Below are 25,049 nucleotides of genomic sequence, written 5' to 3' on the forward strand. Positions count from 1 at the left end.
GCTTTTTGGAGGAGCAGAGAGGTGCCTACCTTGGTGTTCTAGGCAAATATCATGGTGCTTTACTCTTCTGTCTCCCTATACAACGCTGCCATTTCAAGTGGATTTGCTGCTTTAACTAATGTGTAGTGTTGCTGTGCACTGTTAAACAGCTGCCATATTTCACCCCAGCAAAGGTTGCATTTGCATAGTAGGTAAATCGGTCTCTGAGAAGAGTTTAGAAATAAAATGCTTTGACATGCTTTAGGATGAAAGGTGCTGTGGAAAGGTCACGGATTGCTATTCTTCATATGGGCTGCATTAGTTGGGTACTGTAAAGTCTCATTATGCCCCACCGTTCAGCAAAGCACTTAAGCATGTGCTTAAGTCCCATTGTCCATGGGATTTAAGCATGTGCTTCAAGTTAAGCACATGCTTAAAGCCCGGATATAGCCAGTTATTTAAGGTTGCGCATAGCTTTAAGCATGTGAGCACTCATGGGCTTAAAGTTAATCATGTGCTTTGCTGAACCTGTGCCTAGTTGTAAAACCTTGCCCCAGGCCCCAGCTTCCCCATGGTACTAGCTGGCTAATGCTTTAGACTCTGTCAATGAGATGCTTAGCAATATAAGCTTCCTGGTCAGGACAACAGGAATCAAGCAGGTAAAATAAGAATAGAAAGAAAGAAAGAAAGAAAGAAAGAACCACCCAGCACACAATGATTGTTTTATCTATATTTATTACATAACATCCAGAATTAATAGGATACAGAAGTTAAAGCAACCATGGCAACTGAATGCAGAAAGGGATGTCCTTGTAAATAAATGAATTCATAAATAACTCACAAGTGCCAATATAAAAAGTCAAGGGAACCTAATGCAATGCTAATGCAATTCAAGTTTTCCCTTTTTTACGTGCAGTATTATAATATTAGGTATGCTGTGGTTTGCTCTGTGCTACAAGTGTCATTCCTAAAATAATAGAACTTGCTAATTGTAACTTGAGCTGCAGGGGATGATTGATGAGGGTTTGGGGGGTTTTGTCTTCTCCAAGCTCTCACTAACAAAATGTTGCATCTTAAGAGTTGATCAGCTGTGAACAATTGCAAGAAAATAAGTGAGGCTCGGATGAGTAAACCTTCCATTGTCGTGTGTTTAAAATGAGGATGTTATACCAGAAAGGACATTTACAGTCCGCAAGCAGGAATCTGCCTGAAATACCTCAAAAAATGAGCTGAGCCAATTGAAGCTTGCTGTTTCAGCAGCAAGGTGCTTTCTCTCATATGATTTGGTGGTTTGGTTATTAAGATGACTTGATCTACCATTACATCTCTCTCCTTTGTTTGGATCAACATGGACTGAGAGCCCCAATCACCAGAGAGATGCTTGTGGTATTTGTCCGGCTATATGGGGTCAAAATGTCTAGTGGTAAGTACAGGAGTATCAAGTCTAGCCCTGTGTGAAACTCTGTGTTTTCCCTTCATGGGGGTATGTGCGGTCACTTCTGTCAGTCTTCATCCATGTAAGGTTTGCTGAGCCCTGGCATTTGCTTCGAGTGTTAAGTTCAACAAATCCCACATCAAAACTCAGCCCAAAATGTTACTTTTAATCTGATTTTATGGCAAAACTGTGAATGTGTAATTTCCAGTTAGAGACAGGCCTGAGCGTATACCTGGATCCAAACACCCTGAAAGCATGGGCAGTTTGAACGCCTCACTCAAAGGCACTTATAAATGGCACTTGTCTTTATATTGGGCCAAATCAGCACCCCAGAGCTGGACACCCTAAACTTTGGGGTGTATAAGTGCAGAGTCAGGCCTAGCAACTTGGTGCCAAACCATAAAATCAGTCTCACTTCTTTTCAAACCAGCCCCAGGTTTGGTGTGAAGATCCATGCACCTTCCAATAAGCCTGCTTTGAGTTCTGAGTGTGTAACAATACCCTGCAGTTTAGGGTAACGCTGCAGATGTTTCATGCAGCTCAACTCAGGACACCTGGGTTCTATTTCCTGTCTCTTCATAGCAAATCATTTAACATCTCTGTGTCTGTATCCCTATCTATACAATGAGCATAATAACTACTTACTCCATGTGCAAAGCATTTGAGGTCCTGTATAAAATAATGCTTACACTTGCAGACTGATTTTCAAAGGTGTCTAAGTGATTTAGACACCTAATTCCCACCTACATTTATTGGGCATCTCATTCCCTTAGGCTTTTTTGAAAAACACAACAGCACAGCATAAATGGGGGGGGGGGGAAGAGATTTTTTAAAACAAATTTCAGATTTTTAAAATTCCATTATGATGCACAATCCCAGAGTAGTTGTGGGGGTTGAATGGAAGTGTTTGAAATAAAATGGTTATTTCTTCGTTGCAGAACTGCACCCAAGCTGCAACGTTTGTATCTGGATCCAAACTTTGACACAGTCTTAGCAGCTGAGGTTTAACATTTAGGGACAGCTCTTGTCCTGGCTCTCCCATGGGAGTAAATTTACCTATGTGAGTCGTTCCACTAAATTCAACTATATTACTTGTCAGTAAAAACGTACATGTGCCTGTGTTTGCAGCTTCAGCCGCTGGTATTAAAGATAGGTACATTTGGAGAAGTTTTTGCCTTCTAAACTGGTGCACTGGATCTTCTATTTCCCTTTTCCTGACCACTTTTATTGTAGGACTTTGAGTATAATGAGGTTTCTAAAATGTTCCCCATCCCCCCACACACAGAAGTTCTGCACATAAATAAAGTCAAAGAGACTCTGAAATATGTTAAGTGACAGAACTTTATTATGTAATTGCTGTAGCCATGTAAGTCCCACTATACGAGGGAGACAACGCCAGGGTCCTGGGCCAAGGTACGTGGGGCTAGTACAGAAGCTCAGTTGCAGGAACAACCTGCAGGGTTCGGAGTTAGTATCGGGGTCAATGGTCAGGCTGAGGGTCAAGCTGAATGGCAGAGTTGGAGACAGGTTGGGGATCAGGCTGAGGGTCAATACCAAGTATCAGGGGGTGTTCTAGGGTTTGACCTGGGAGTTTGGGAACAGGGACTGCAGGGTGATCACGGCAGCTAGCTACTCAACTGCATTGCTACCTGGACGCTTCCTGGAGCGCCCCTTGGGTTTATACAGGGTGGGGAGCAAATCAAGCACCATGAGGCTGCTGTCTTCAAACCCCTGGAGGTGGGACTTCCTGTGGTCTATGTCCGCAGCGGGTTGTGGATAGGAGGCACAAGCTGATTACAGTTGTGGCTGGGTGGTGGCTGCTGCCTGGCAACACTGGGGCCTGGATTCAAGATCTGCTGCACTTTATAGACAAGATTGGTGACATTGTAACTAATATTGGATCAACTTCTGCTGGAGAAAGAGAGAGGTTTTGAAGCTCCATAGACAGTCCAATAAAAGAGATCACCTCACCCATCTCGTGTCTCAAAAATGTATTAGGTAAGGTTCCTTACACAAAGCAGCATAGCATTTTCCTAAGCTGCAGGTTGAATTCTGCCTGTAGCCTGTGTAGATTTCACCTGTGTATGTGAGGCCAAAATGTAGCCTGCCAAAGGGGTCAAGGATTAAAAATAATTTTCCCAGCAAGAGCCAGGGGAGAGCTCTTTTCACCTTCCTAATATTCCTGTATGTGATGTTGTAACAATCAGGATTTAGCACAGTGCTCTCAGACTCTTGTATTGGTGATCCTTTCACACAGCAAGCCTCTGAATGCAACCTCCTCCCCTATAAATAAAAAAACATTTTTTTAGTATTTAACACTATTATAAATACTGGAAGTGAAGCGGGGTTAGGGGATGGAGGCTGACAGCTCGCGACCCCCATGTAATAACCTCACGACCCCCTAAGGGGTCACAACCCCCAGTTTGAGAACCCCTGCAAGTCTAAGTTGATTTTTTAAGCCTTGCATTATATATATGGTAAAGGGAACAAACTGATAACAATAAATGTTAATAGAAAAGAGAGAGACAGAGGCTGAGTTTGTATAAATAAAGAGGACTACTGATATGGCCCAAACACTATGCTCCAGTTGAAATCTGCAGGTTAGGAGGATCTTGGAGCAAGCAGAAAGCACCCAAATGGGGGCAGCAGAAGTGAAGTTGAATGGTTGGCTGTGATACTGAGGGGATGGTCCATGTGGTCCACCATGCTTTTGGGGATTGCTCACAACAAGCAAGGTGCTGGAGGGTAAGATACAGGCACCTAAAGTGCTTTCTGGGAAGGCTGACACTCTGCTCCAGATTCCGTCCTTGGTCTAGGAACTGGGAGGAGACTCAGAGCTGTCCACGCTTCAACATGCACGGTGAGGACACTAGACCAGCGAGGGTTCTGGCAGGCTGAAATGTAAGATATAAGGTTCCTGCTGTGTTTCTCTTCCCTTGTACGCTCCTTTCCTGCCCCCACTATCTACCTCCTGTCGTCCCTCTCTCGGCTTCTGTCATGATCTCAAAATCAACAGTGCTGCACAGCACCAGCACTGTGGGTTGAGGCAGCCTCTCCCCATGCTGAGAAGGGCCAGTGATGAAGAGATGGATTAGACGGAGACCACTGAGATGGATCCCCAGATCAGGGAAACAAGACTGGTGTATCGCTGAGCCCTGTTTGTGGTCAACCTACCTGCATCAATTCCCATGAACAGCAAACAGAAAGGTGAATTCCCCCACCTTTGCTACCTATTCCCTCTTCTGCCTTGTGTCCGTCTCTCTGTCTGTCAAAAGAAGGAATAACCTTAAACAAGGGACTCTGTGTTAAAGATCCAACACCAGTATTAACCTGTTCTCTTCCCCAAAAAGGACTGGTTAGTAAACAAGGGTCTCGAATTAATATCTACTCTCTAAAGAACTTTGCCAAGCCTTGAATACAACGGTCTGGAACGAACACCCCTTTGTCCTTAACCTCAAATGTTTTGTGCAGTTTTCCTTTCTTCCGTCTTTTATGTTTAACAGAAGTTTAGACTCTTTCAAGAATTTTGCAGCATGTTCACCAAGGTGACTAAGCAAATTAAAGTTTCAGTGCTCAGAACCCCCCCCAAACCATGTTTAACGGCTTACTGCTGTCCAGCAATCTCTTGACTACTATTTTTAATCTATTTTGGCAGAGCACAGAGCTCATCCTAGAATGGAACATCTTTTTGGCAGGAGCACCCCCTGGTGGCTCAACGTTAGAATGTCTTCTAACCAAATAATTTCTATAAAGTATTGCACATTTGAAGTTGACTGCATTTTTTAAATAATTATGTCTTAGCCCTGGTCTACACTAGGACTTTAGGTCGAATTTAGCAGCGTTAAATCGATTTAAACCTGCACCCGTCCACACAATGAAGCCCTTTATTTCGACTTAAAGGGCTCTTAAAATCGATTTCCTTACTCCACCCCTGACAAGTGGATTAGCGCTTAAATCGACGTTGCCGGCTCGAATTTGGGGTACTGTGGACACAATTCGATGGTATTGGCCTCCGGGAGCTATCCCAGAGTGCTCCATTCTGACCGCTCTGGACAGCACTCTCAACTCAGATGCACTGGCCAGGTAGACAGGAAAAGAACCGCGAACTTTTGAATCTCATTTCCTGTTTGGCCAGCGTGGCAAGCTGCAGGTGACCATGCAGAGCTCATCAGCACAGGTGACCATGATGGAGTCCCAGAATCGCAAAAGAGCTCCAGCATGGACCGAACGGGAGGTACGGGATCTGATCGCTGTTTGGGGAGAGGAATCCGTGCTATCAGAACTCCGTTCCAGTTTTCAAAATGCCAAAACTTTTGTCAAAATCTCCCAGGGCATGAAGGACAGAGGCCATAACAGGGACCCGAAGCAGTGACGCGTGAAACTGAAGGAGCTGAGGCAAGCCTACCAGAAAACCAGAGAGGCGAACAGCCGCTCTGGGTCAGAGCCCCAAACATGCCGCTTCTATGATGAGCTGCATGCCATTTTAGGGGGTTCAGCCACCACTACCCCAGCCGTGTTGTTTGACTCCTTCAATGGAGATGGAGGCAATACGGAAGTAGGTTTTGGGGACGAAGAAGATGATGATGAGGAGGAGGTTGTAGATAGCTCACAGCAAGCAAGCGGAGAAACCGGTTTTCCCGACAGCCAGGAACTGTTTCTCACCCTAGACCTGGAGCCAGTACCCCCCGAACCCACCCAAGGCTGCCTCCTGGACCCAGCAGGCGGAGAAGGGACCTCTGGTGAGTGTACCTTTTAAAATGCTATACATGGTTTAAAAGCAAGCATGTGAAAGGATTACTTTGCCCTGGCATTTGCGGTTCTCCTAGATGTAGTCCTAAAGCCTTTGCAAAAGATTTCTGGGGAGGGCAGCCTTATTTCGTCCTTCATGGTAGGACACTTTACCACTCCAGGCCAGTAACACGTACTCGGGAATCACTGTAGAACAAAGCATTGCAGTGTATGTTTGCTGGCATTCAACCAAAATCCGTTCTTTATCTCTCTGTGTTATCCTCAGGAGACTGAGATATAATTCATGGTCACCTGGTTGAAATAGAGTGCTTTTCTTCAGGGGACACTCAGAGGAGCCCATTCCTGCTGGGCTGTTTGCCTGTGGCTAAACAGAAATGTTCCCCGCTGTTAGCCACAGGGAGGGGGGGAAGGTTGAGGGGGTAGTCACGCGGTGGGAGGAGGCAAAATGCGACCTTGTAACGAAAGCACATGTGCTATGTATGTAATGTTAACAGCAAGGTTTACCCTGAAAGAGTGTAGCGACTGTTTTATAAAATGTGTCTTTTTAAATACCGCTGTCCCTTTTTTTTTCTCCACCAGCTGCATGTGTTTCAATGATCACAGGATCTTCTCCTTCCCAGAGGCTAGTGAAGCTTAGAAAGAAAAAAAAACGCACTCGCGATGAAATATTCTCCGAGCTCATGCTGTCCTCCCACACTGAGAGAGCACAGACGAATGCGTGGAGGCAAATAATGTCAGAGTGCAGGAAAGCACAAAATGACCGGGAGGAGAGGTGGCGGGCTGAAGAGAGTAAGTGGCGGGCTGAAGAGAGTAAGTGGCGGGCTGAAGACAGGGCTGAAGCTCAAATGTGGCGGCAGCATGATGAGAGGAGGCAGGATTCAATGCTGAGGCTGCTGCAGGACCAAACCAGTATGCTCCAGTGTATGGTTGAGCTGCAGCAAAGGCAGCTGGAGCACAGACTGCCACTGCTGCCCCTCTGTAACCAACCGCCCTCCTCCCCAAGTTCCATAGCCTCCACACCCAGACGCCCAAGAACGCGGTGGGGGGGCCTCCGGCCAACCAGCCACTCCACCACAGAGGATTGCCCCCAAAAAAGAAGGCTGTCATTCAATAAATTTTAAAGTTGTAAACTTTTAAAGTGCTGTGCTTAAAGTGCTGTCTGGCATTTTCCTTCCCTCCTCCACCACCCCTCCTGGGATACCTTGGTAGTCATCTCCCTATTTGTGTGATGAATGAATAACGAATGCATGACTGTGAAGCAGCAATGACTTTATTGCCTCTGCAAGCAATGATTAAAGGGAGGAGGGGAGGGTGGTTAGCTTACAGGGAAGTAGAGTGAACCAAGGGGCGGGGGGTTTCATCAAGGAGAAACAAACAGAACTTTCACACCGTAGCCTGGCCAGTCATGAAACTGGTTTTCAAAGCTTCTCTGATGCGTACCGCGCCCTCCTGTGCTCTTCTAACCGCCCTGGTGTCTGGCTGCGCGTAACCAGCAGCTAGGCGATTTGCCTCAACCTCCCACCCCGCCATAAACGTCTCCCCCTTACTCTCACAGATATTGTGGAGCACACAGCAAGCAGTAATAACAGTGGGAATATTGGTTTCGCTGAGGTCTAAGCGAGTCAGTAAACTGCGCCAGCGTGCCTTTAAACGTCCAAATGCACATTCTACCACCATTCTGCACTTGCTCAGCCTGTAGTTGAACAGCTCCTGACTACTGTCCAGGCTGCCTGTGTACGGCTTCATGAGCCATGGCATTAAGGGGTAGGCTGGGTCCCCAAGGATACATATAGGCATTTCAACATCCCCAACAGTTATTTTCTGGTCTGGGAATAAAGTCCCTTCCTGCAGCTTTTGAAACAGACCAGAGTTCCTGAAGATGCGAGCATCATGCACCTTTCCCGGCCATCCCACGTTGATGTTGGTGAAACGTCCCTTGTGATCCACCAGAGCTTGCAGCACTATCGAAAAGTACCCCTTGCGGTTTATGTACTCGGCGGCTTGGTGCTCCGGTGCCAAGATAGGGATATGGGTTCCGTCTATAGCCCCACCACAGTTAGGGAATCCCATTGCAGCAAAGCCATCCACTATGACCTGCACATTTCCCAGGGTCACTACCCTTGATATCAGCAGATCTTTGATTGCGTGAGCTACTTGCATCACAGCAGCCCCCACAGTAGATTTGCCCACTCCAAATTGATTCCCAACTGACCGGTAGCTGTCTGGCGTTGCAAGCTTCCACAGGGCTATCGCCACTCGCTTCTCAACTGTGAGGGCTGCTCTCATCTTGGTATTCATGCGCTTCAGGGCAGGGGAAAGCAAGTCACAAAGTTCCATGAAAGTGCCCCTACGCATGCGAAAGTTTCGCAGCCACTGGGAATCGTCCCAGACCTGCAACACTATGCGGTCCCACCAGTCTGTGCTTGTTTCCCGAGCCCAGAATCGGCGTTCCACAGCATGAACCTGCCCCATTAGCACCATGATGCATGCACTGTCATGGCCCATGCTTTCAGAGAAATCTGTGTCCATGTCCTGATCACTCACGGGACCGCGCTGACGTCGCCTCCTCGCCCGGTATCGCATTGCCATGTTCTGGTGCTGCATATACTGCTGGATAATGCGTGTGGTGGTTAATGTGCTCCTAATTGCCAAACTGAGCTCAGCGGCCTCCATGCTTGCCTTGGTATGGCGTCCGCACAGAAAAAAGGCGCGGAACGATTGTCTGCCGTTGCTCTGACGGAGGAAGGGGCGACTGATGACACGGCTTACAGGGTTGGCTTCAGGGAGCTAAAATCAACAAAGGGTGTGCCTGTACATCAAGGAGTATTTCAGGCAGGACTGCACGGAGGGTTCCAATAAGAAATGGTGCACCTAAGTTATCGTTGTTATTGGAACAAGGAGGTTAGCCTGGCCTCTGATTGATACATGGCTAGATTTACCTCGCTGCACCTTCTCTGTGAGTGACTGCAGTGTGATCTAGACAGGGGAGGAGGCAAATGAGTACAAAACAAATCTGGTCTATTTCTTGTTCTGACCCACTCCATCTATCTTTTACATCTTTGGCTGGCAGCAGACGGTGCAGAAGGACTGCATGCCATCCACATCTCATGGCTGCTCGGCAGAAGATAGTACAGTACGACTGCTAGCCATCTTCATCTCTTGCCTGCCTGGCATAAGATGGTACAATACGACTGCTAGCAATCCTCATCTCTTGCCTGCCTGGCAGAAGATGGTACAGTACGACTGCTAGCAGTCCGTATCGCCTGCCCGCTCACCATAAGACGGTTCAATAGGACTGACTGCAGGACTAAAGAGAATGACCTGGTCAAGTCACTCCAAATTTAGTCCCTGCGCCCATGTCTGCCCAGGCGCTCCCAGCCGACGTGGCCAGGAGCACCTCGGACACGACGAGGACGACTACCAATCGTATTGCACCGTCTGCTGCCAGAAGGCAATGGGTTGCTGCTACTGTGCAGCAAAGCCGTACCGCGTCTGCCAGCACCCAGGAGACATAGGGTGACGGTTACCTGAGCGGGCTCCATGCTTGCCGTGGTATGGCGTCTGCACAGGTAACTCATGAAAAAAGGCGCGAAATGATTGTCTGCCCTTGCTTTCACGGAGGGAGGGAGGGAACGGGGGCCTGACGACACGTACCCAGAACCACCCGCGACAATGTTTTAGCCCCATCAGAGTGCTCCATTGTGAGTGCTCTGGACAGCACTCTCAGATGCCCTATTGTTTTCCATTGCTCTGACGCTGGGAGGGGCGCTTACAGGGTTGGCTTCAGGGAGCTAAAATCAACAAAGGGGGTGGCTTTACATCAAGGAGTATTTCAGGCAGGACTTCACGGAGGGTTCCAATAAGAAATGGTGCACCTAAGTTATTGTCCTTATTGGAACAAGAAGGTTAGCCTGGCCTCTGATTGATACATGGCTAGATTTACCTCGCTGCACCTTCTCTGTAAGTGACTGCAGTGTGATCTAGAAGAATGAGTCCCCTAGACAGGGGAGGGGGGGAAGCAAATGAGTACAAAACAAATCTGGTCTATTTCTTGTTTTGATCCACTCCATCTATCTTTTACATCTTTGGCTGGCAGCAGACGGTGCAGAAGGACTGCATGCCATCCACATCTCATGGCTGCTCGGCAGAAGATGGTACAGTACGACTGCTAGCAGTCCGTATCGCCTGCCCGCTCACCATAAGACGGTTCAATAGGACTGACTGCAGGACTAAAGAGAATGACCTGGTCAAGTCACTCCAAATTTAGTCCCTGCGCCCATGTCTGCCCAGGCGCTCCTGATCGACCTCACAGAGGCGACCAGGAGCACCTCAGACATGACGATGACGGCTACCAGTCGTACTGTACCGTCTGCTGCCACAAGGCAAGGGGTTGCTGCTACTGTGTAGCAATGCTGTACCGCGTCTGCCAGCACCCAGGAGACATAGGGTGACGGTTACCTGAGCGGGCTCCATGCTTGCCGTGCCATGGCGTCTGCACAGGTAACTCAGGAAAAAAGGCGCGAAATGATTGTCTGCCCTTGCTTTCACGGGGGGAGGGAGGGAACGGGGGCCTGACGATATGTACCCAGAACCACCCGCGACAATGTTTTAGCCCCATCAGGCATTGGGATCTCAACCCAGAATTCCAATGGGCAGCGGAGACTGCGGGAACTGTGGGATAGCTACCCACAGTGCAAAGCTCCGGAAGTCGACGCTTGCCTCGGTACTGTGGAAGCGCTCCGCCGAGTTAATGCACTGAGAGCATTTTCTGTGGGGACACACACACTCGAATATATAAAACCGATTTCTAAAAAACCGACTTCTATAAATTCGACCTAATTTCGTAGTGTAGACATACCCTTATACACATGGTAGTGCAGCCTCTTGAAAATATTTACGGCATTGGTAACATAAAGATCGTGATCTTGGAGAAGTCAAAAGGGGAGAAACTTACACATGGAGGGAGAACTTCTGTCAAAAGTCGTTGGTAGGGTTTTTGTTCTGCAGTTTCGATATCCAGGAACAAAGGCAAATGTGGCCTACTGATAGGAAATAGACCAAAACCCAGGATCCAAACAACACCAGATTTGAGAAACCAAACTGCATCTAGACAGAAATTTTGCAATTAGTCCCTACTCTCTAATGGTTTGAACTATAATGGATTGAAAATCTCAGACCCAAATACTCCCAAACTTTTCTATTCTATTCTTTATACGTTCTTATATCATATTCATCCCCGTAGTATCCGAGAGCCTCCAGCAGTGCTTTAAGCAGTGTGACAAACATCTGCCATGTTGTGTTGTTCACTCATCCTCTCCCCAGGGGGAGAAGCACGTACAGTGAAGCGTCTTGTTTTGGTAGTTGAATGTTTGGATCTTTGCAATCTGGATCTCAATTTTGAAGCTTGGTACCATCTCTGTTACCAACTTGAGCAAAACACTGGGAATCAGGAATCTCTCAGTTCTAATCCCAGCTCAGCCACTGATCCACTGTGTAGCCTTGGGTAACTCCCGTCATCATTTCCTGCCTCAGTTTCCCTAGCTGCAAAGTGGAAATAGCAACATCAGCCTATCTGGATTCATTAGTTAATGGGATAAATTCACTGCTGGCTTGAGCACAACTTCACTGACCTCAGCTAAGTTACACTGGCTTCTGCCAACAGTGAGCCGGGTCTGATGCTTGTTAAATGCTTTTGGAGATGCAAAGTACATGCTAAATTGTGTATTACTGGTAAAATAACAGTGACCTTTTACACCAATGGAGAAAACAAACTTTAGTCTATGCAAAGTAGGGTTGAAAGAAAATGTTCCCATGAAAAAAATTTTCAGTGGCAAATGATGTTAGGATAAAGATATTCAGGCCTGTCTGCAAAGGCCTGTACTTTAAGAATTTAGGTGTATTCTTATCACTTGGCTAGTTCTAGAGGTATAAAAGAAAGAATCAAAATCACTGTCTGCTGGTGTAAGGGCCTTCTCTTACTGTGACAGTCTGAGGCACTGTTCTTAGGCTCAGGCCTTTGGCTAAGCAGCAGAGGCAGCCATAAGCTGGGAAGCGAACAGTCACATCCTCACATTCCAAACTAGTCACATTGAAATAAGGTGCTATTGGGCTGTTAGGCACTATCAGGACAGGACTGTATTCCTATCACCTCCAGAGAAAGGGAAGTGCCTAGAAAATGTAAAAGGAAACTTAATTTGATAGCATCCTGTCTGGCAAGAACTCACTTATCAATAGCTGGGATGTGAAATCCTCACTTCTGTATTGTTTTGTCATTATAGTTCCCACTTTGCTATTGTTTGTCTGTATAATCTCTCTGGTTCTGTGATTGTTCCTGTCTGCTGTATAATTAATTTTGCTCAGTGTAAACTAATTAAGGTGGTGGGATATAATTGGTTACATAATCGTGTTACAATATGTTAGGATTGGTTAGTTAAATTTCAGGAAAATGATTGGTTAAGGTATAGCTAAGCAGAACTCAAGTTTTACTATATAATCTGTAGTCAATGAGGAAGTGAGTGGGTGGGAGGGGGTGGGTGTGTGGGTGAGAGAGATGGGAACAGGGAATGGGGTAAGGAAATTGGATATTTTGCTAAAGAGGGGAAATGGGAACAGGGAATGGGGCTGGGGAAATTGGAATCATGTTTGGCTAAGGGCAGGAATGGGAACAGGGACACAGGTGTAAGGCTCTGTGGTGTCAGAGCTGGGAAGGAGGATACTAAGGAAGGAAACTGTAATCATGCTTGCTGGAAGTTCACCCCAATAAATATCGAATTGTTTGCACCTTTGGATTTCGGGTATTGTTGCTCTCTGTTCATGCGAGAAGGACCACGGAAGTGAGTGGGTGAAGGAATAAGCCCCCTAACAAATGGCTTTTCAAATGAAATTTAAAGTTTCATTTTTTTATTTCATTTGAAATTTTTCAGCAAAAAACAAACAAAAAGTTCAAACTGAACTGTTCCAAATTTCAGTATGGGTTTGCCCTTTCCCCCCTCCCCCGCCATTTTATCCCCCTTTTTCCCACTGGAAAAGTTTCGTTTTCAAAAAAAAAAATCTTGTCTGTTTGTTTATTTTTAGTTTGGGTTTTTTGTTCTGTCAGAATTTTTTTTTTTCAAATTTTCATGGGGAAAAAATAAATTCACTTTTTTGCCCAGCCCTAATCAAAAGCCTCCTTCCAGGATTCCTGAGACGCTGAAACTTCCAGTGCTGAAAATGATGCTACCATGAGCAATAACAGCAAGAGGTAAGAGCAATCACTGACTGATGCTCTCCCATAATGATGCTTAAGAAATATGGGCATATCCTGATTTCTATTGATCTCAGGAAAATTAATGCTATCTCTAAATTTGACATTTATCCGATGCAGAGTAGATGACCTTATGGATTAGCTTTGGGTGGGGGAGAATCAGAGCATCCTTAGATGCTTTCGCAATCCCAAGTTGCAAGGGGTCCTGCCCCTCTCCAAAGGTGACTGGACTAAACCTTGAAATGCGGGATGTGCCACACCCCACAGATCCACTAGAAGATCTCAAAATCTGACACACCAAAGCCAGGACTTGTGGTTTATCTCTGCCAGGTATAGCTGATGGGAAGAAAACCATATTCGGTTTTGTATGTTTGAAAGCAACCATGTGGTTCTAAATGTCTACCATTCAAACACCTGAAGTACAGAGGGAGTATTCCCTGGAGGTGAAGGCTAGAATCAACCTCTGTATCTGGGTTTGTGTTTCTCACTGGCTGTTTTTGCTACAGGAGATGTTTATGAGGACAAAATAAAGTGAGATTGAGTCTCATCACAAATATTTGCACCATCTAGGGGTTAAAACCACCTGAGAGGACCAGATCTCATGTTATTTCATCCCTATAAGTGACTCCCAATGTAATCATTAATTATCATCATTATTTAGCTGCTGCTGCTGCTGCTGCTGCTGCTGCTGCTGATTTATTTGAGTTCCATTAGCACTTATGAGCCACACCCATGGACCAGGACCCCATTGTGCTAGGTGCTGTATAAACACAGAACAAAAAGACAGTCCCTGCCTCAAAGTGTTTCCAGTATAAGCACCAACCCCATGCTGGGCATGTTCCCCTAGGCATTACAAAGCTCGTGAAAAACGTAAACACAGATCGGAATACTGGAAATACCAATGCAAGTGCTTAATGCCCTGGACATCCCTACTAGTGTAGGGATGGGGGAGGCATCAGGTGTCAAATCCGAGTTCTGCCACTGATTCATTGTGCAAGTTCGTTTTGCCAAGATGGCACTCAGAGGGCATCTTCGAAACAGATTAAACTGATAGAGCTATGCAAGGGGCACAAGAGCAGTTCCTTTGCAGGGTTCAGGGAGACTGAACTAATGAATGGATGAAGAGTGAATGGAGACCCTCCGATGAAAGGTGCTTTAAAGTATTGAAGTGTTATTGCTGTGTGTTCTTTTGGAGGAGCCTGTTGCTGTATTTGAGTGTGCCCAGTTCACTTCTGGGGAACTATTTTCTAGAGGGAAATATGCACTAATAAAAGGATATTTCCCAGTGCAATTAGCTTGGCTCACTACTGCTATGTCTACAATGTATCTTCTCAAATTCTCCCCTTGTTGCCCTACTACTAGGTTAGCTCCACCAATGGTACATGAAAATCACCGGGCAGACAAGGCTAAGGAGCGTGATGCTATTCCAGGAATAAGGGGCATCGCAGAAGACAATGCAAAAGCAAGAGTGGAGAAGGATGCAAAGGGAGCGGTTGGCCAGAGATCTGGGCAGAGTGAAGGAGTAGTATGGAAAGGAAGCAGAGGTATGGGCAGGATGAGTGGGAATGGAACCTGGACTGTGAGGACAGGCAGCTTGTGACTCTGAGGCAGGCTACATTAATGGGGGGGGGGGAGTGGGAAACGCCCGATGACTTCAGCTGGAGTTGTTGGATCTCAGCACTCCTCAAAATCAGTCTCAGGTCTGGACATCCAAAAACCAGAGGCCACTAGGGGAAAATGTTGGTCTTAACATCTCCGTCCCTCAGCCTCCCACTCCGTAAAACAAAGATAATCCCAGCTTCACAGGGGTGCTAGGAAACCTAGCTCATTACTGCTACTAATGCACTTTTAGATCCATGGATGAAAGCCTCATGCTGAGCACAGGAATGACTTCTGGCTGGCAAGCTGTGCTTTTCATTACACTATTTTTTTTTGCAGGAGGTAAAACTGAACTTTGCCCCTTCATAAACTTGGGGATCTGGAGCAAAAACTGACTGTTGCCAGATATACTAACCAGAATGCAGCCAAACTTGGCGAAGTAAAAACCAGCCCCAAAGAGCAAGTGTGGATTGGACACTCTGATCAGTCAATAATTCCAACAGCAAGTGAAAACCCTTGGAGCAAAGCAGCATTCTCATTAGCTAACAGATGTAAACCCACCCTGATGCGCTCCCATTTGCCTTGGGGTCTGTAGTCCAGGAGTGTTACAAATGGAGCCCTTTGCAAGCTTGCTTGGCCACAGACAGTCACAGCAGCCCTCGAAAAGCCACAAATTGCTGTTAGGGTTGCCAGACATCTCGTTTTCGACTGGAACGCACGGTCAAAAAGGGACCCTGGTGGCTCCAGTCAGCACTGCTGACCGGGCCATTAAGAGTCCAGTCGGCGGTACAGTGGGGCTAAGGCAGGCTCCCTGCCTGCCGTGGCTCCACACACCTCCTGGAAGCAGCATCATGTCCCCCCTCCGGCTCCTATACATCGGAGCAGCCAGGGGGCTCTGCACACTGCCCCTGCCCCAGGCAACGGTTCCACAGCTCCCATTGGCCGGAAATCGTGGCCAATGGGAGCTACAGGGGCAGCATCTACAGACAGGCAGCGCACAGAGCTACCTGGCCGCGCCTCCACATAGGAGACAGGGGGGTGGGGGGGAGGGGAAGATATGCTGCTGCTTCCAAGAGCTGCTTGAGGTAAGCGCTGCCCAGAGCCTGCACCCTTCACCCCCTCCCATGCCCCAACCCTCTGCCCCAGCCCTGATCCCCCTCCTGCCTTCCAAACCCCTCAGACCTAGCCCAGAGTACCCTCCTGCACCACAAACTCCTCATCCCCGGTCCCACACCAGAACCCACATGCACCCCCCACCCCGCATCCCAACCTCCTGCCCCAGCCCAGAGCCCCTAATTCAGGTCCCACCCTGGAACCTGCTCCCCCAGCCCAGAGCCTGTACCCCCTCCCACACCCAACCCCCTGCCTCAGCCCAGAGCTCCTCCCATACTCTGAACCCCTCTGCTCCACCCCCCAGCCTGGAGCCCCCTCCCACATCCCAACCCCCTGCCCTAGCCTGGAGCCCCCTCCAGCACCCTGAATTCCTCATTTCTGGCCCCACCCCTGAGTCCACACCCCCAGCCAGAGCCCTCACCCTCTCCCGCACCCCAATCCCCTGAGCCAACCCAGTGAAAATGAGCAAGTGAGTGAGGGTAGAGAGAGCGAGTGACGGGGGGGGGGAAATGGAGTAAGTGGGGGCGGAGCCTCAGAGAAGGGGCGGGGCCTCAGAGGAGGGCATGGCAGGAGGCAAGGCAAGGGTGTTCGATTTTAATAGCACTGTTAAACAATAGAATACCAATTGAAATTTATTAAATATTTTGGATGTTTTTCTACATTTTCAAATATATTGATTTCAATTACAACACAGAATGCAAAGTGTACAGTACTCACTTTATATTATTTTTATTACAAATATTTGCACTGTAAAAATGATAAACAAAAGAAATCGTATTTTTCAGTTCACCTCATATAAATACTGTAGTGCAGTCCCTTTGTCGTGAAAGCACAACTTAGAAATGTAGATTTTTTTTGTTACATCATTGCACTCAAAACTAAAAAAATTTAAAACTTCAGAGCCTACAAGTCCACTCAGTCCTACCTCTTGTTCAGCCAATCGCTAAGACAAACAAGTTTGTTTACATTTACAGAATATAATACTTCCCTCTTCTTATTTACAATGTCACCAGAAAGTGAGAACAGGCATTTGCATGGCACTTTTGAAGCCAGAATTTCAAGGTATTTACATGCCAGATATGCTAAAGATTGGTATGCCCCTTCATGCTTTGGCCACCATTCCAGAGGACATGCTTCCATGCTGATGACGCTTTTAAAAAAATAATGCATTAATTAAATTTGTGACTGAACTCCGTGGGGGGAAATTGTAGGTCACCTGCTCTGTGTTTTACCTGCATTCTGCCATATATTTCATGTTATAGCAGTCTTGGATGATGACCCAGCACATTTTGTTCATTTTAAGAATAATTTCACTGCAGATTTCACAAAAAGTAAAGAAGGTACCAATGTGAGATTTCTAAAGATAGCTATAGCACTCGACCCAAGATTTAAGAATCTGAAGTGCCTTCCAAAATCTGAGAGGAACAAGGTGTGGAGGATACTTTCAGAAGTCTTAAAAGAGCAACACTCCGACACTGAAACTACAGAACCCGAACCACCAAAAAAAGAAAATCAACCTTCTGCTGATGTGATCTGATTCAGATGATGAAAATGAACATGTGTTGGTCTGCACTGCTTTGGATCGTTATCAAGCAGTATCAGTCATCAGCATGGACGCATGTCCTCTGGAATGGTGACTGAAGCATGAAGGGATATATGAATCTTTAGCGCATCTGGCACATAAATATCTTGCAATGCTGGCTACAACAGTGCCATGCAAACGCCTGTTCTCACTTTCAGGTGACGTAAACAAGAAGTGGGCAGCATTAACTCCTGCAAATGTAAACAAACTTGTTTGTCTGCGCGGTTGGCTGAACAAGAAGTAGGACTGAGTGGACTTGTAGGCTCTAAAGTTTTACATTGTTTTATTTTTGAATGCAGTTATTTTTTGTACATAATTCTACGTTTGTAAGTTCAACTTGCATGATAAAGAGATTGCACTGCAATACTTGTATTAAGTAAATTGAAAAATACTATTTCTTTTATTTGTACAGTGCAAATATTTATAATAAAAATAAATATAAAGTGAGCACTGTACACTTTGTAATCTGTGTTGTAACTGAAATCAATATATTTGACAATGTTGAAAACATCCAAAAATATTTAAATAAATACTTTTCTCTTATTGTTTAACAGTGCGATTAATCGTGATTAATTTTTTTAATTGCTTGACAGCCCTAAATAAAAGGAAACATATTTTGCAGACTCTTACATTTTAGATTTGCAGGGAAGATCGATTACATCTAACACTTAAGGTCCAGACTTGACCCTAAATCTCTTTTAATACAAATTCCTTCATTTGTTGTATTTCACCTTCATAGACGGTGTCTTTTCAATACAATGAAGTTTAGATGAGGTGCTGTTGAGGTTCAAGAGTAATTAAAGGTACTGCTGGCAATCTGCAGGGAGAACTGGTCTGGAACACGCCATGATGACTAGGTTGTTGTTTTTTTAATCCTTCAGAATTTGGTCCAACTTTTAAGAGTAGCCCTTTGCGTCTCTGAGTCAAATTCTGAAGCCCTCACTCTGGATTCACTTCTTGGTACAGGAGATACAGTGGTAGTATATTATTATTTAGTTAGTATTTGTTATTATTTATTCATCTATTCCAGTAGTGCCCATAATGTGCTAGGTGCTGTACAACTGTAAGAAGGCATGATCCTTGCTACAAAAGAAAGATGAAAAATTTTAAGGGTAACCACTGGAGAGAGTATATTTCATATTAAAGCACTTTACAAAGATTAATTCATTCTCAGAACACCTCTGGGAGGGAGGTATTTTACAGCTAGGGAAACAGGCAACAAGTTAAGGACCTGATTTTCAGAAACGTGAGCAGCCACAGCTCTCCCTTCCTTCACATGGAGCTGTGAATGCTTAGCACCTCTGAAAAACAGGGTCTACAGCCTTGCTTATAGTAGCAGAAATCAGACACAACTCTCATCAGCGGTAACAAGGGGGAAGCTATTACACAGACAAGAGTCAGGCCTGTTGCTATGAGGCTGCAGAAGAGCTCCTCCAATCGAGAATTACAGGTTCCAATTTTGCCATTGTAGATGCAGCCTAAATGACATGACCAAGGCCAAAGAGAGACAGTATCAGAACCAGAATTAGAACTCCTAAATTCTTGGCGTCTAGTCTGGTGCTCAGACCACCAGGCCACACCCATAAAATCATTTAAAAACAGAGCAAATGCCAACACTAACGCATGAAACATTTCACTTTTTAGTTCATCCTTAAATAAAATAAAGGAGACAACCATATAGATTAACATACCAGACAGTAATTTTATCTAAGTAGTGTGCCTCCTTGATAGACATTTGAAATCTTCAATAGAAACAATTTTCCAGAAGAAATTATAGCAAAGAAATTGTTTCCATTACAAAAGGGTTGTGGCATCTTAACTGTTACTTTCTTTCCTCTCAACCTAGAAAGCATTTCTTGGATTCTTGTCTCAGTGTACTACCTTAACGTCCCTTAATGTGCAGTACCATAGTAATTCATCATTACTCAGCCTCCAAATTATTCTAGTGTTGATTAAATTAGTAAATGCAATCACAATCTGAAGCAAGTTAATTGAGAGAATTTATTTGGCCCTGACAGTTTTATGCATGTTTGATTAAGTATTATAAGGTTTGTTTTTGATTTTGCATAATTTAACTTTAAATCCTGCACTTGGGGGGGGGGGCATCAACTATTAATGACCAAAATAAACTCTTTTAAGATGCGTATATTTATGATTTATTTCTCAATGCAATATCTTCCAGATTTTTTTTTGTTCTGTTGCCAAAGTGACAAATATGTTTAAAATAATATTTTGAGCCATTCGGTTCACGCTATAAATCTTTGGAAATGTGTACAATTCATTAAAAGTTTTGAAAGAAGTACAAGTTAGCATTTATATTGCAACAAGTGACATATAAATGTGTATGTTTGTCTTCTAAGCATGCCATAAAATATATCAGTGCTAGCCGGCCACTTTGACTAGTACTAATGGCCTGCTCTCGGGGCCGATGATAAGTTTCATCACAAATCTTCAATCCTGTCAACACAAAACTGTTCAATCATCAGGAATATGAGTTCTGTCTTTAGTAAAATTAGCACAGGAAAGAAATACAACCAATAGCCTCACCAAAGTGCGTGTGGATGGATTCTCTTTGGACTGAACTCAGGAGTGTTTGTTTAAGATCTGATCTCTTATCTCTTTGAATATCAAAGCTTCAATTCCCACTTGGCCCTAGGACATTATATTTATGAGGACACTCATTCATTTAAACAGCAAAGTGGCCAAAATACCACAAGTAGAAAAGTGGATCCTACTGTCTGCTTTTTGTAACTGAGACCTGAAAAACAAAAAGTTGCATTTTAAATACATCACTGATGTGGCTGCTGCCAGGGGTTACCCCTTCTGCTTTCATTCCATTTTGATTCCTATAGTTGCTCAGTAGAATTGTCTGAGGACTGGACATTTCTAGAATTTATCAAAGGCATTTCTTAATCAGACAGAGGGGCTGCTATTGGACATCAGGAGGACTGCCATCTCCCACCCCACCTACAGCACTTGGATTCAGCGCAGCCCCAGCATTTTCCAGATCAGAAGATGGGAAACCAAGACTCAGATGGGACAAATCTATTTTCATAATTTTGTTGTTATGCACTAGCTTGGCTGAATTTTACTTCTCTCGTTCCCTCACTGTGGGCTCCAGTTCCTGAGAGTTAATTCCAGGGAATGACCGAGGGAGGTAAATGGAAGGCTGCTGTCTTGCTAATATTAGTCATTGAACAGATGTTTCCAGTTTTGTGCTATTGGAAAAATCTGTGAACTTTGCATCTCCTCTTCTCCGTCCCACCAGAAGGTATGTGGGAGAAATAGAAAGGGCAATTTTCTAGGAATATAAGGCTGCCCTATTACCCTTGGTATACTTTTTCCCACAGCATACATCAGGAACCCTTGTCTCTCTTCCTATATGCAGGCTAAAAATAGTCTCCAGTATAGACAGAAAATAGAGAGAATATTGCAATAACCCACAAGACAGTATATGCATTTGTAAGTTATTGTACACTGATATTGGTCCTGTGCTTTCAACAGCCTATGCAGTGTGGCTGTAACCTCTAATGACTGGCATGGCTTATTGGTATTAGCAGGTGGCTCAAACTTTTCTTGTTCTTTGCCTTGTTCCATTAATTGGGGTCTGTGACTGTTGTTTTTTGTCTCCAAGTGTTCTTGTCGAGTGTGGGTTCCAAGCTGACACCAACTTTCTTCATGTACTCCTTCACCATCTCAAACCACCTTTTTCTTGGTCTTCCCAAGACTACTAGATCTTGTACTCTTTGGCCAACATAACTGTATCTCGTTGTCTCATATGACGCAGCCATCTTAGTCAATACTCTCTCAGCTTTTCTGGGATCATGGCTTGCACATGGCTCAAATTATTATTATTTAATGTTTACAGGGGACTGATGTGAGTTTTGTATCCTTCCATACTGGAAAGTAGTTCCTTTGTTAAGACTAGAGAAAATAGTAGGGAAGACATTTTCTTTTCCTACTGTTTTTAATATAGAAACTTCTTCTGACCATTCCAGTTGCACATAGACACCATCTGGAACCAGGCCAAGACACTGCCCTACTTCTGAAGGCCTTCTTCCAGGCCACAGCACGTTGGTCAGTTCTTGAAATCACAGGATGAACTGGACTGAATCTGTGCTTAAATGTATTGTGGTTTAACGTAGATCAAATCTTGGGCCTAATCTACTAGAAAATGGCTTTTCAGTCATGATCTTTGTAATGCTTGACATTTCTGAGTGGCTCTATATGCTAGGACAAGTTAAGCAGTAGCATCCTACTTAATATTCTATCTAGTTTGCTCCTGATGGAGCCGTGCTTGGTACATAAAAGGTTGTTACAAGGAGGAGGGAGAAAAATTGTTCTCCTTAACTTCTGAGGACAGTACAAGAAGCAATGGGCTTAAATTGCAGCAAAGGCAGTTTAGGTTGGACATTAGGAAAAACCTCCTAACTGTCAGGGTGGTTAAGCACTGGAATAAATTGCCTCGCGAAGTTGTGGAGATTTTTAAGAGCAGGTTAGACAAACACCTGTCAGGGATGGTCTAGATCAGGGGTTTCAAACACAGAGTTTGAAACCCGCAGAGTTATTTGCTGTGGCCCACCAAGCTCCCACCCCCACCAGAGTTATTTCCTGCGGCTGCCAAGCTCCCCTCCCCCGCCACCCCCTTCCCCCAGTGTGCCACATCCCCGCTCCTCTGCCTACCTCCAGGTGCTTCCTGCCGCCAAACAGCTGTTTGGCAGCGCTTAGCACTTTCCAGGAGGGAGTGGGGAGGAGGCGGAAAAGAGGTGGGGCAGGGGCGGGGATTTGAGGAAGGGGTTGGAATAGGGGCAGGGAAGGGATGGGAAGAGGCAGAGTGGGGGCGGGGCCAGGGGCAGGCTTTTGTATCTTTCTTTATATGAAAAGGTGTCAGTGATGCGGCTCTCGGGCCAATGTATTAGTCCTCATGTGGCCCTCGTAGTGATTTGAGTTTGAGATCCCCTGGTCCAGATAATACTTAGTCCTGCTATGAGTGCAGGGGACTTGACTAGATGACCTCTCAAAGTCCCTTCCAGTCCTATGATTCTATGGGGCCAGGTGAATATCAATTCACTGGAAAGGGTACACCTATTGCTCTCTTTGGATGTGGGCAATTCCCTCTCTGCCCCTTCTCCCCCTAACAGCACTACATGTTAGAAACTCCATTAATTTAAATTTGAGTTATCTGTTGCCTCTTAAGGGTTATCACAGGGAACATCATGTCTACATTTTTTCCCCCTAAAAATGTCATGGGGTTGCTACCACTGTTACAAAATCATCAAAGACAGCAAGAGTGGGAGTGCTAATGTATTATTATTACTACTATTTATTTGTATTGCAGTAACACCTAGTAGCCCCAGTCATAAACCAAGGCCCCACGGTGCTGGGCGCTGTACAAACACAGACAATGAGATGATCCCTGCCCCCAAAGCACTGGCATCCACTATCTTAAGCACCATGTTGTGCAGACATACACTGAGCAGCTTGAACACAACACACTACTTAAAATGGCAGCAGTCTTCGGATCATTGCCTACACTAGCACTCCCACCACTGTTATGGCAGCAACAGTAACTGTAGCAACATTGTGAAACTTTCATTTAAAAAATATCCTGACATAGACAACTGAAAAGCATGATCTGGCTCTTTCATACTAAGAGGAGGAATGTTTTTTCCCCATATCCATACATGAATTTTAAAACTCCTAATTGTAAGAAGTGTTATACAGTGGGAGGGGGGAGGGGGGAAGACTTATAGCAGGCACCCTTTGGCCCTCTACAAGTTGTATTGTGAATACAAAGACCTATTTGTGAGAATATGAAAGGTCAGAATAGAGCCCATAGGACAGAGTTCCACCCGTCTTTGAAAAAATCAAATCTACCTGTTTTGGCTGATATATTTCTCCTATCACGCTGTGGTATTGTATGTTTTAAGAAATTACATTTTATTTAATCTAAATTTAGCCAAATATGTTGTCCAGTGGGATCACTCTAGAAAAAAAATGTTTTGCTGCTGTTTGACAAATTCTGTTTTTCTTGGCCCTGCTCCACCAAATGCCTACACAAACACATGAGAACTACAAGCATAAGGAAAGATCCTGGGAAGTCCAAATACATTTTATTCTAGTAGTCACTGATGAGGTACATACTTCTTTATCTATGCCAGAGTGGGGTCTGAAAGAGCATTGCATGCATCTTGTTTTGATCAGGAGCCTGGAGTATTTTTATTTAAAAGAACTTCCGAAATAACACTGCACACAAATCCACAGGAGGAAACATAATATTATTGCTGTTGAAATTTCGTTTGACAATTCCCCACAGTACGGTTTTGGCTAAATAAAAATTTAGTAATGAAACGTTTCAGAGGCGAATGTATAGAGAAAACCGAAAGCTCATTTCAAATTGTTCACTGAAGGAGGTGGAAAGGCTGGGCTGGGTGCAACTGAAAAAAGAGACGGGGCTAAATGCACCCCGGTGCGACTTCACTGACTGAAGTGGGGAAGACGCGGCTCAGGGTTATTTGTATCCATGTATCTGTAAACAGAGCTCGATATTTATGAAAATACAACAATCCCGAGGCGTAACTAACCAACCATTCCAAAGGCTGGGAAAGGTCCACCCTCTCCGCGGATCTCTAGAGTCCACTGAGCCAGTGGCTTCGCCTCCAGCCTCTTGCCTGGTCAGCGGCGCCCTTCGAGCCCTCGCCCAGGGGAAAGTACACAACACGACCCGCGCCTGAGCGTCCAGCCGTTCCGTTCCTGCAACACCCGCGCCAGCCCCGCGGAGCGCTTCAGGCGGCTGAGGGGCCGACGGGCTCCCCCGGCGCTGTCCCCCTACCGGGAAGAGAGCCCGGGAGAGGGGAGGCGAGCCCGCCAGCTCGGCGCTTCGCTCGCTCGGTCCCGCCCGCCGGCCCCCGAGCTCGCGCATCGGCGGCGGCGGCGCCCCCCCCCCGGGCCAAACGCTGCGGCTCTGGGCGGCCGTTAATCAACCGCCGCCGCTCCCCTGCGGGCGGGGACCAGCTGTCCTCTGCCGAGCGGAAACTGGGGGGCAGCCCCGGAATGGGATAGCGAGAAACGGGGGGCAACAGCTCGCGCCAGCGCTGCCCCCTCTATCCCCCCCATTATTACCCTCCCCTCGTTATTGCCCCCAAGCTCTTATCCCCTCCCGCCCGTTATTGCCCCACTCCCCATCCCGTTACCCCAATCCTCCCTTCCCCCATTATTCCCCCCACTCCCCTGGGTGAAACCCCCTTACCCCGCCCCGCCTGTTCTTGTCCCTCCCCCGTTGCCCGGGCGACAGGCTCCCCCCACCCTCGCGGCTCCTCTGCGGCTGTCCTCAGGGAGGCGAGGCGCTC

The 25,049-nt window shown here is 45.9% G+C and overlaps 1 protein-coding gene across 4 annotated transcripts; it reads right to left on the reverse strand.

The window, feature by feature from the left end:
- Positions 1–744: 744 nt before the first annotated feature.
- LOC140899119 (uncharacterized) lies at positions 745–24,793 on the reverse strand. 4 transcript variants are annotated; one of them, XR_012155221.1, is made up of 4 exons: positions 24,372–24,790; positions 11,118–11,269; positions 4,589–4,679; positions 745–3,697 (listed from the first exon to the last, which is right to left on the reverse strand). XR_012155221.1 is itself a non-coding variant. In XM_073313999.1 (4 exons), exons 1-4 carry the CDS (start codon positions 24,620–24,622, stop codon positions 3,398–3,400), a joined length of 873 nt encoding a protein of 290 aa, XP_073170100.1. In that variant the 5' UTR covers positions 24,623–24,793; the 3' UTR covers positions 745–3,397. The 4 variants fall into 4 exon arrangements, 1 of the variants encoding a protein (XP_073170100.1); XR_012155220.1 differs by having other exon boundaries at positions 24,285–24,789; XR_012155219.1 differs by having other exon boundaries at positions 24,289–24,788.
- Between the last annotated feature and the right edge of the window lie 256 nt (positions 24,794–25,049).

This window comes from Lepidochelys kempii, chromosome 16 (assembly GCF_965140265.1).
Source record: "Lepidochelys kempii isolate rLepKem1 chromosome 16, rLepKem1.hap2, whole genome shotgun sequence".
NCBI lineage: Eukaryota > Metazoa > Chordata > Testudines > Cheloniidae > Lepidochelys > Lepidochelys kempii.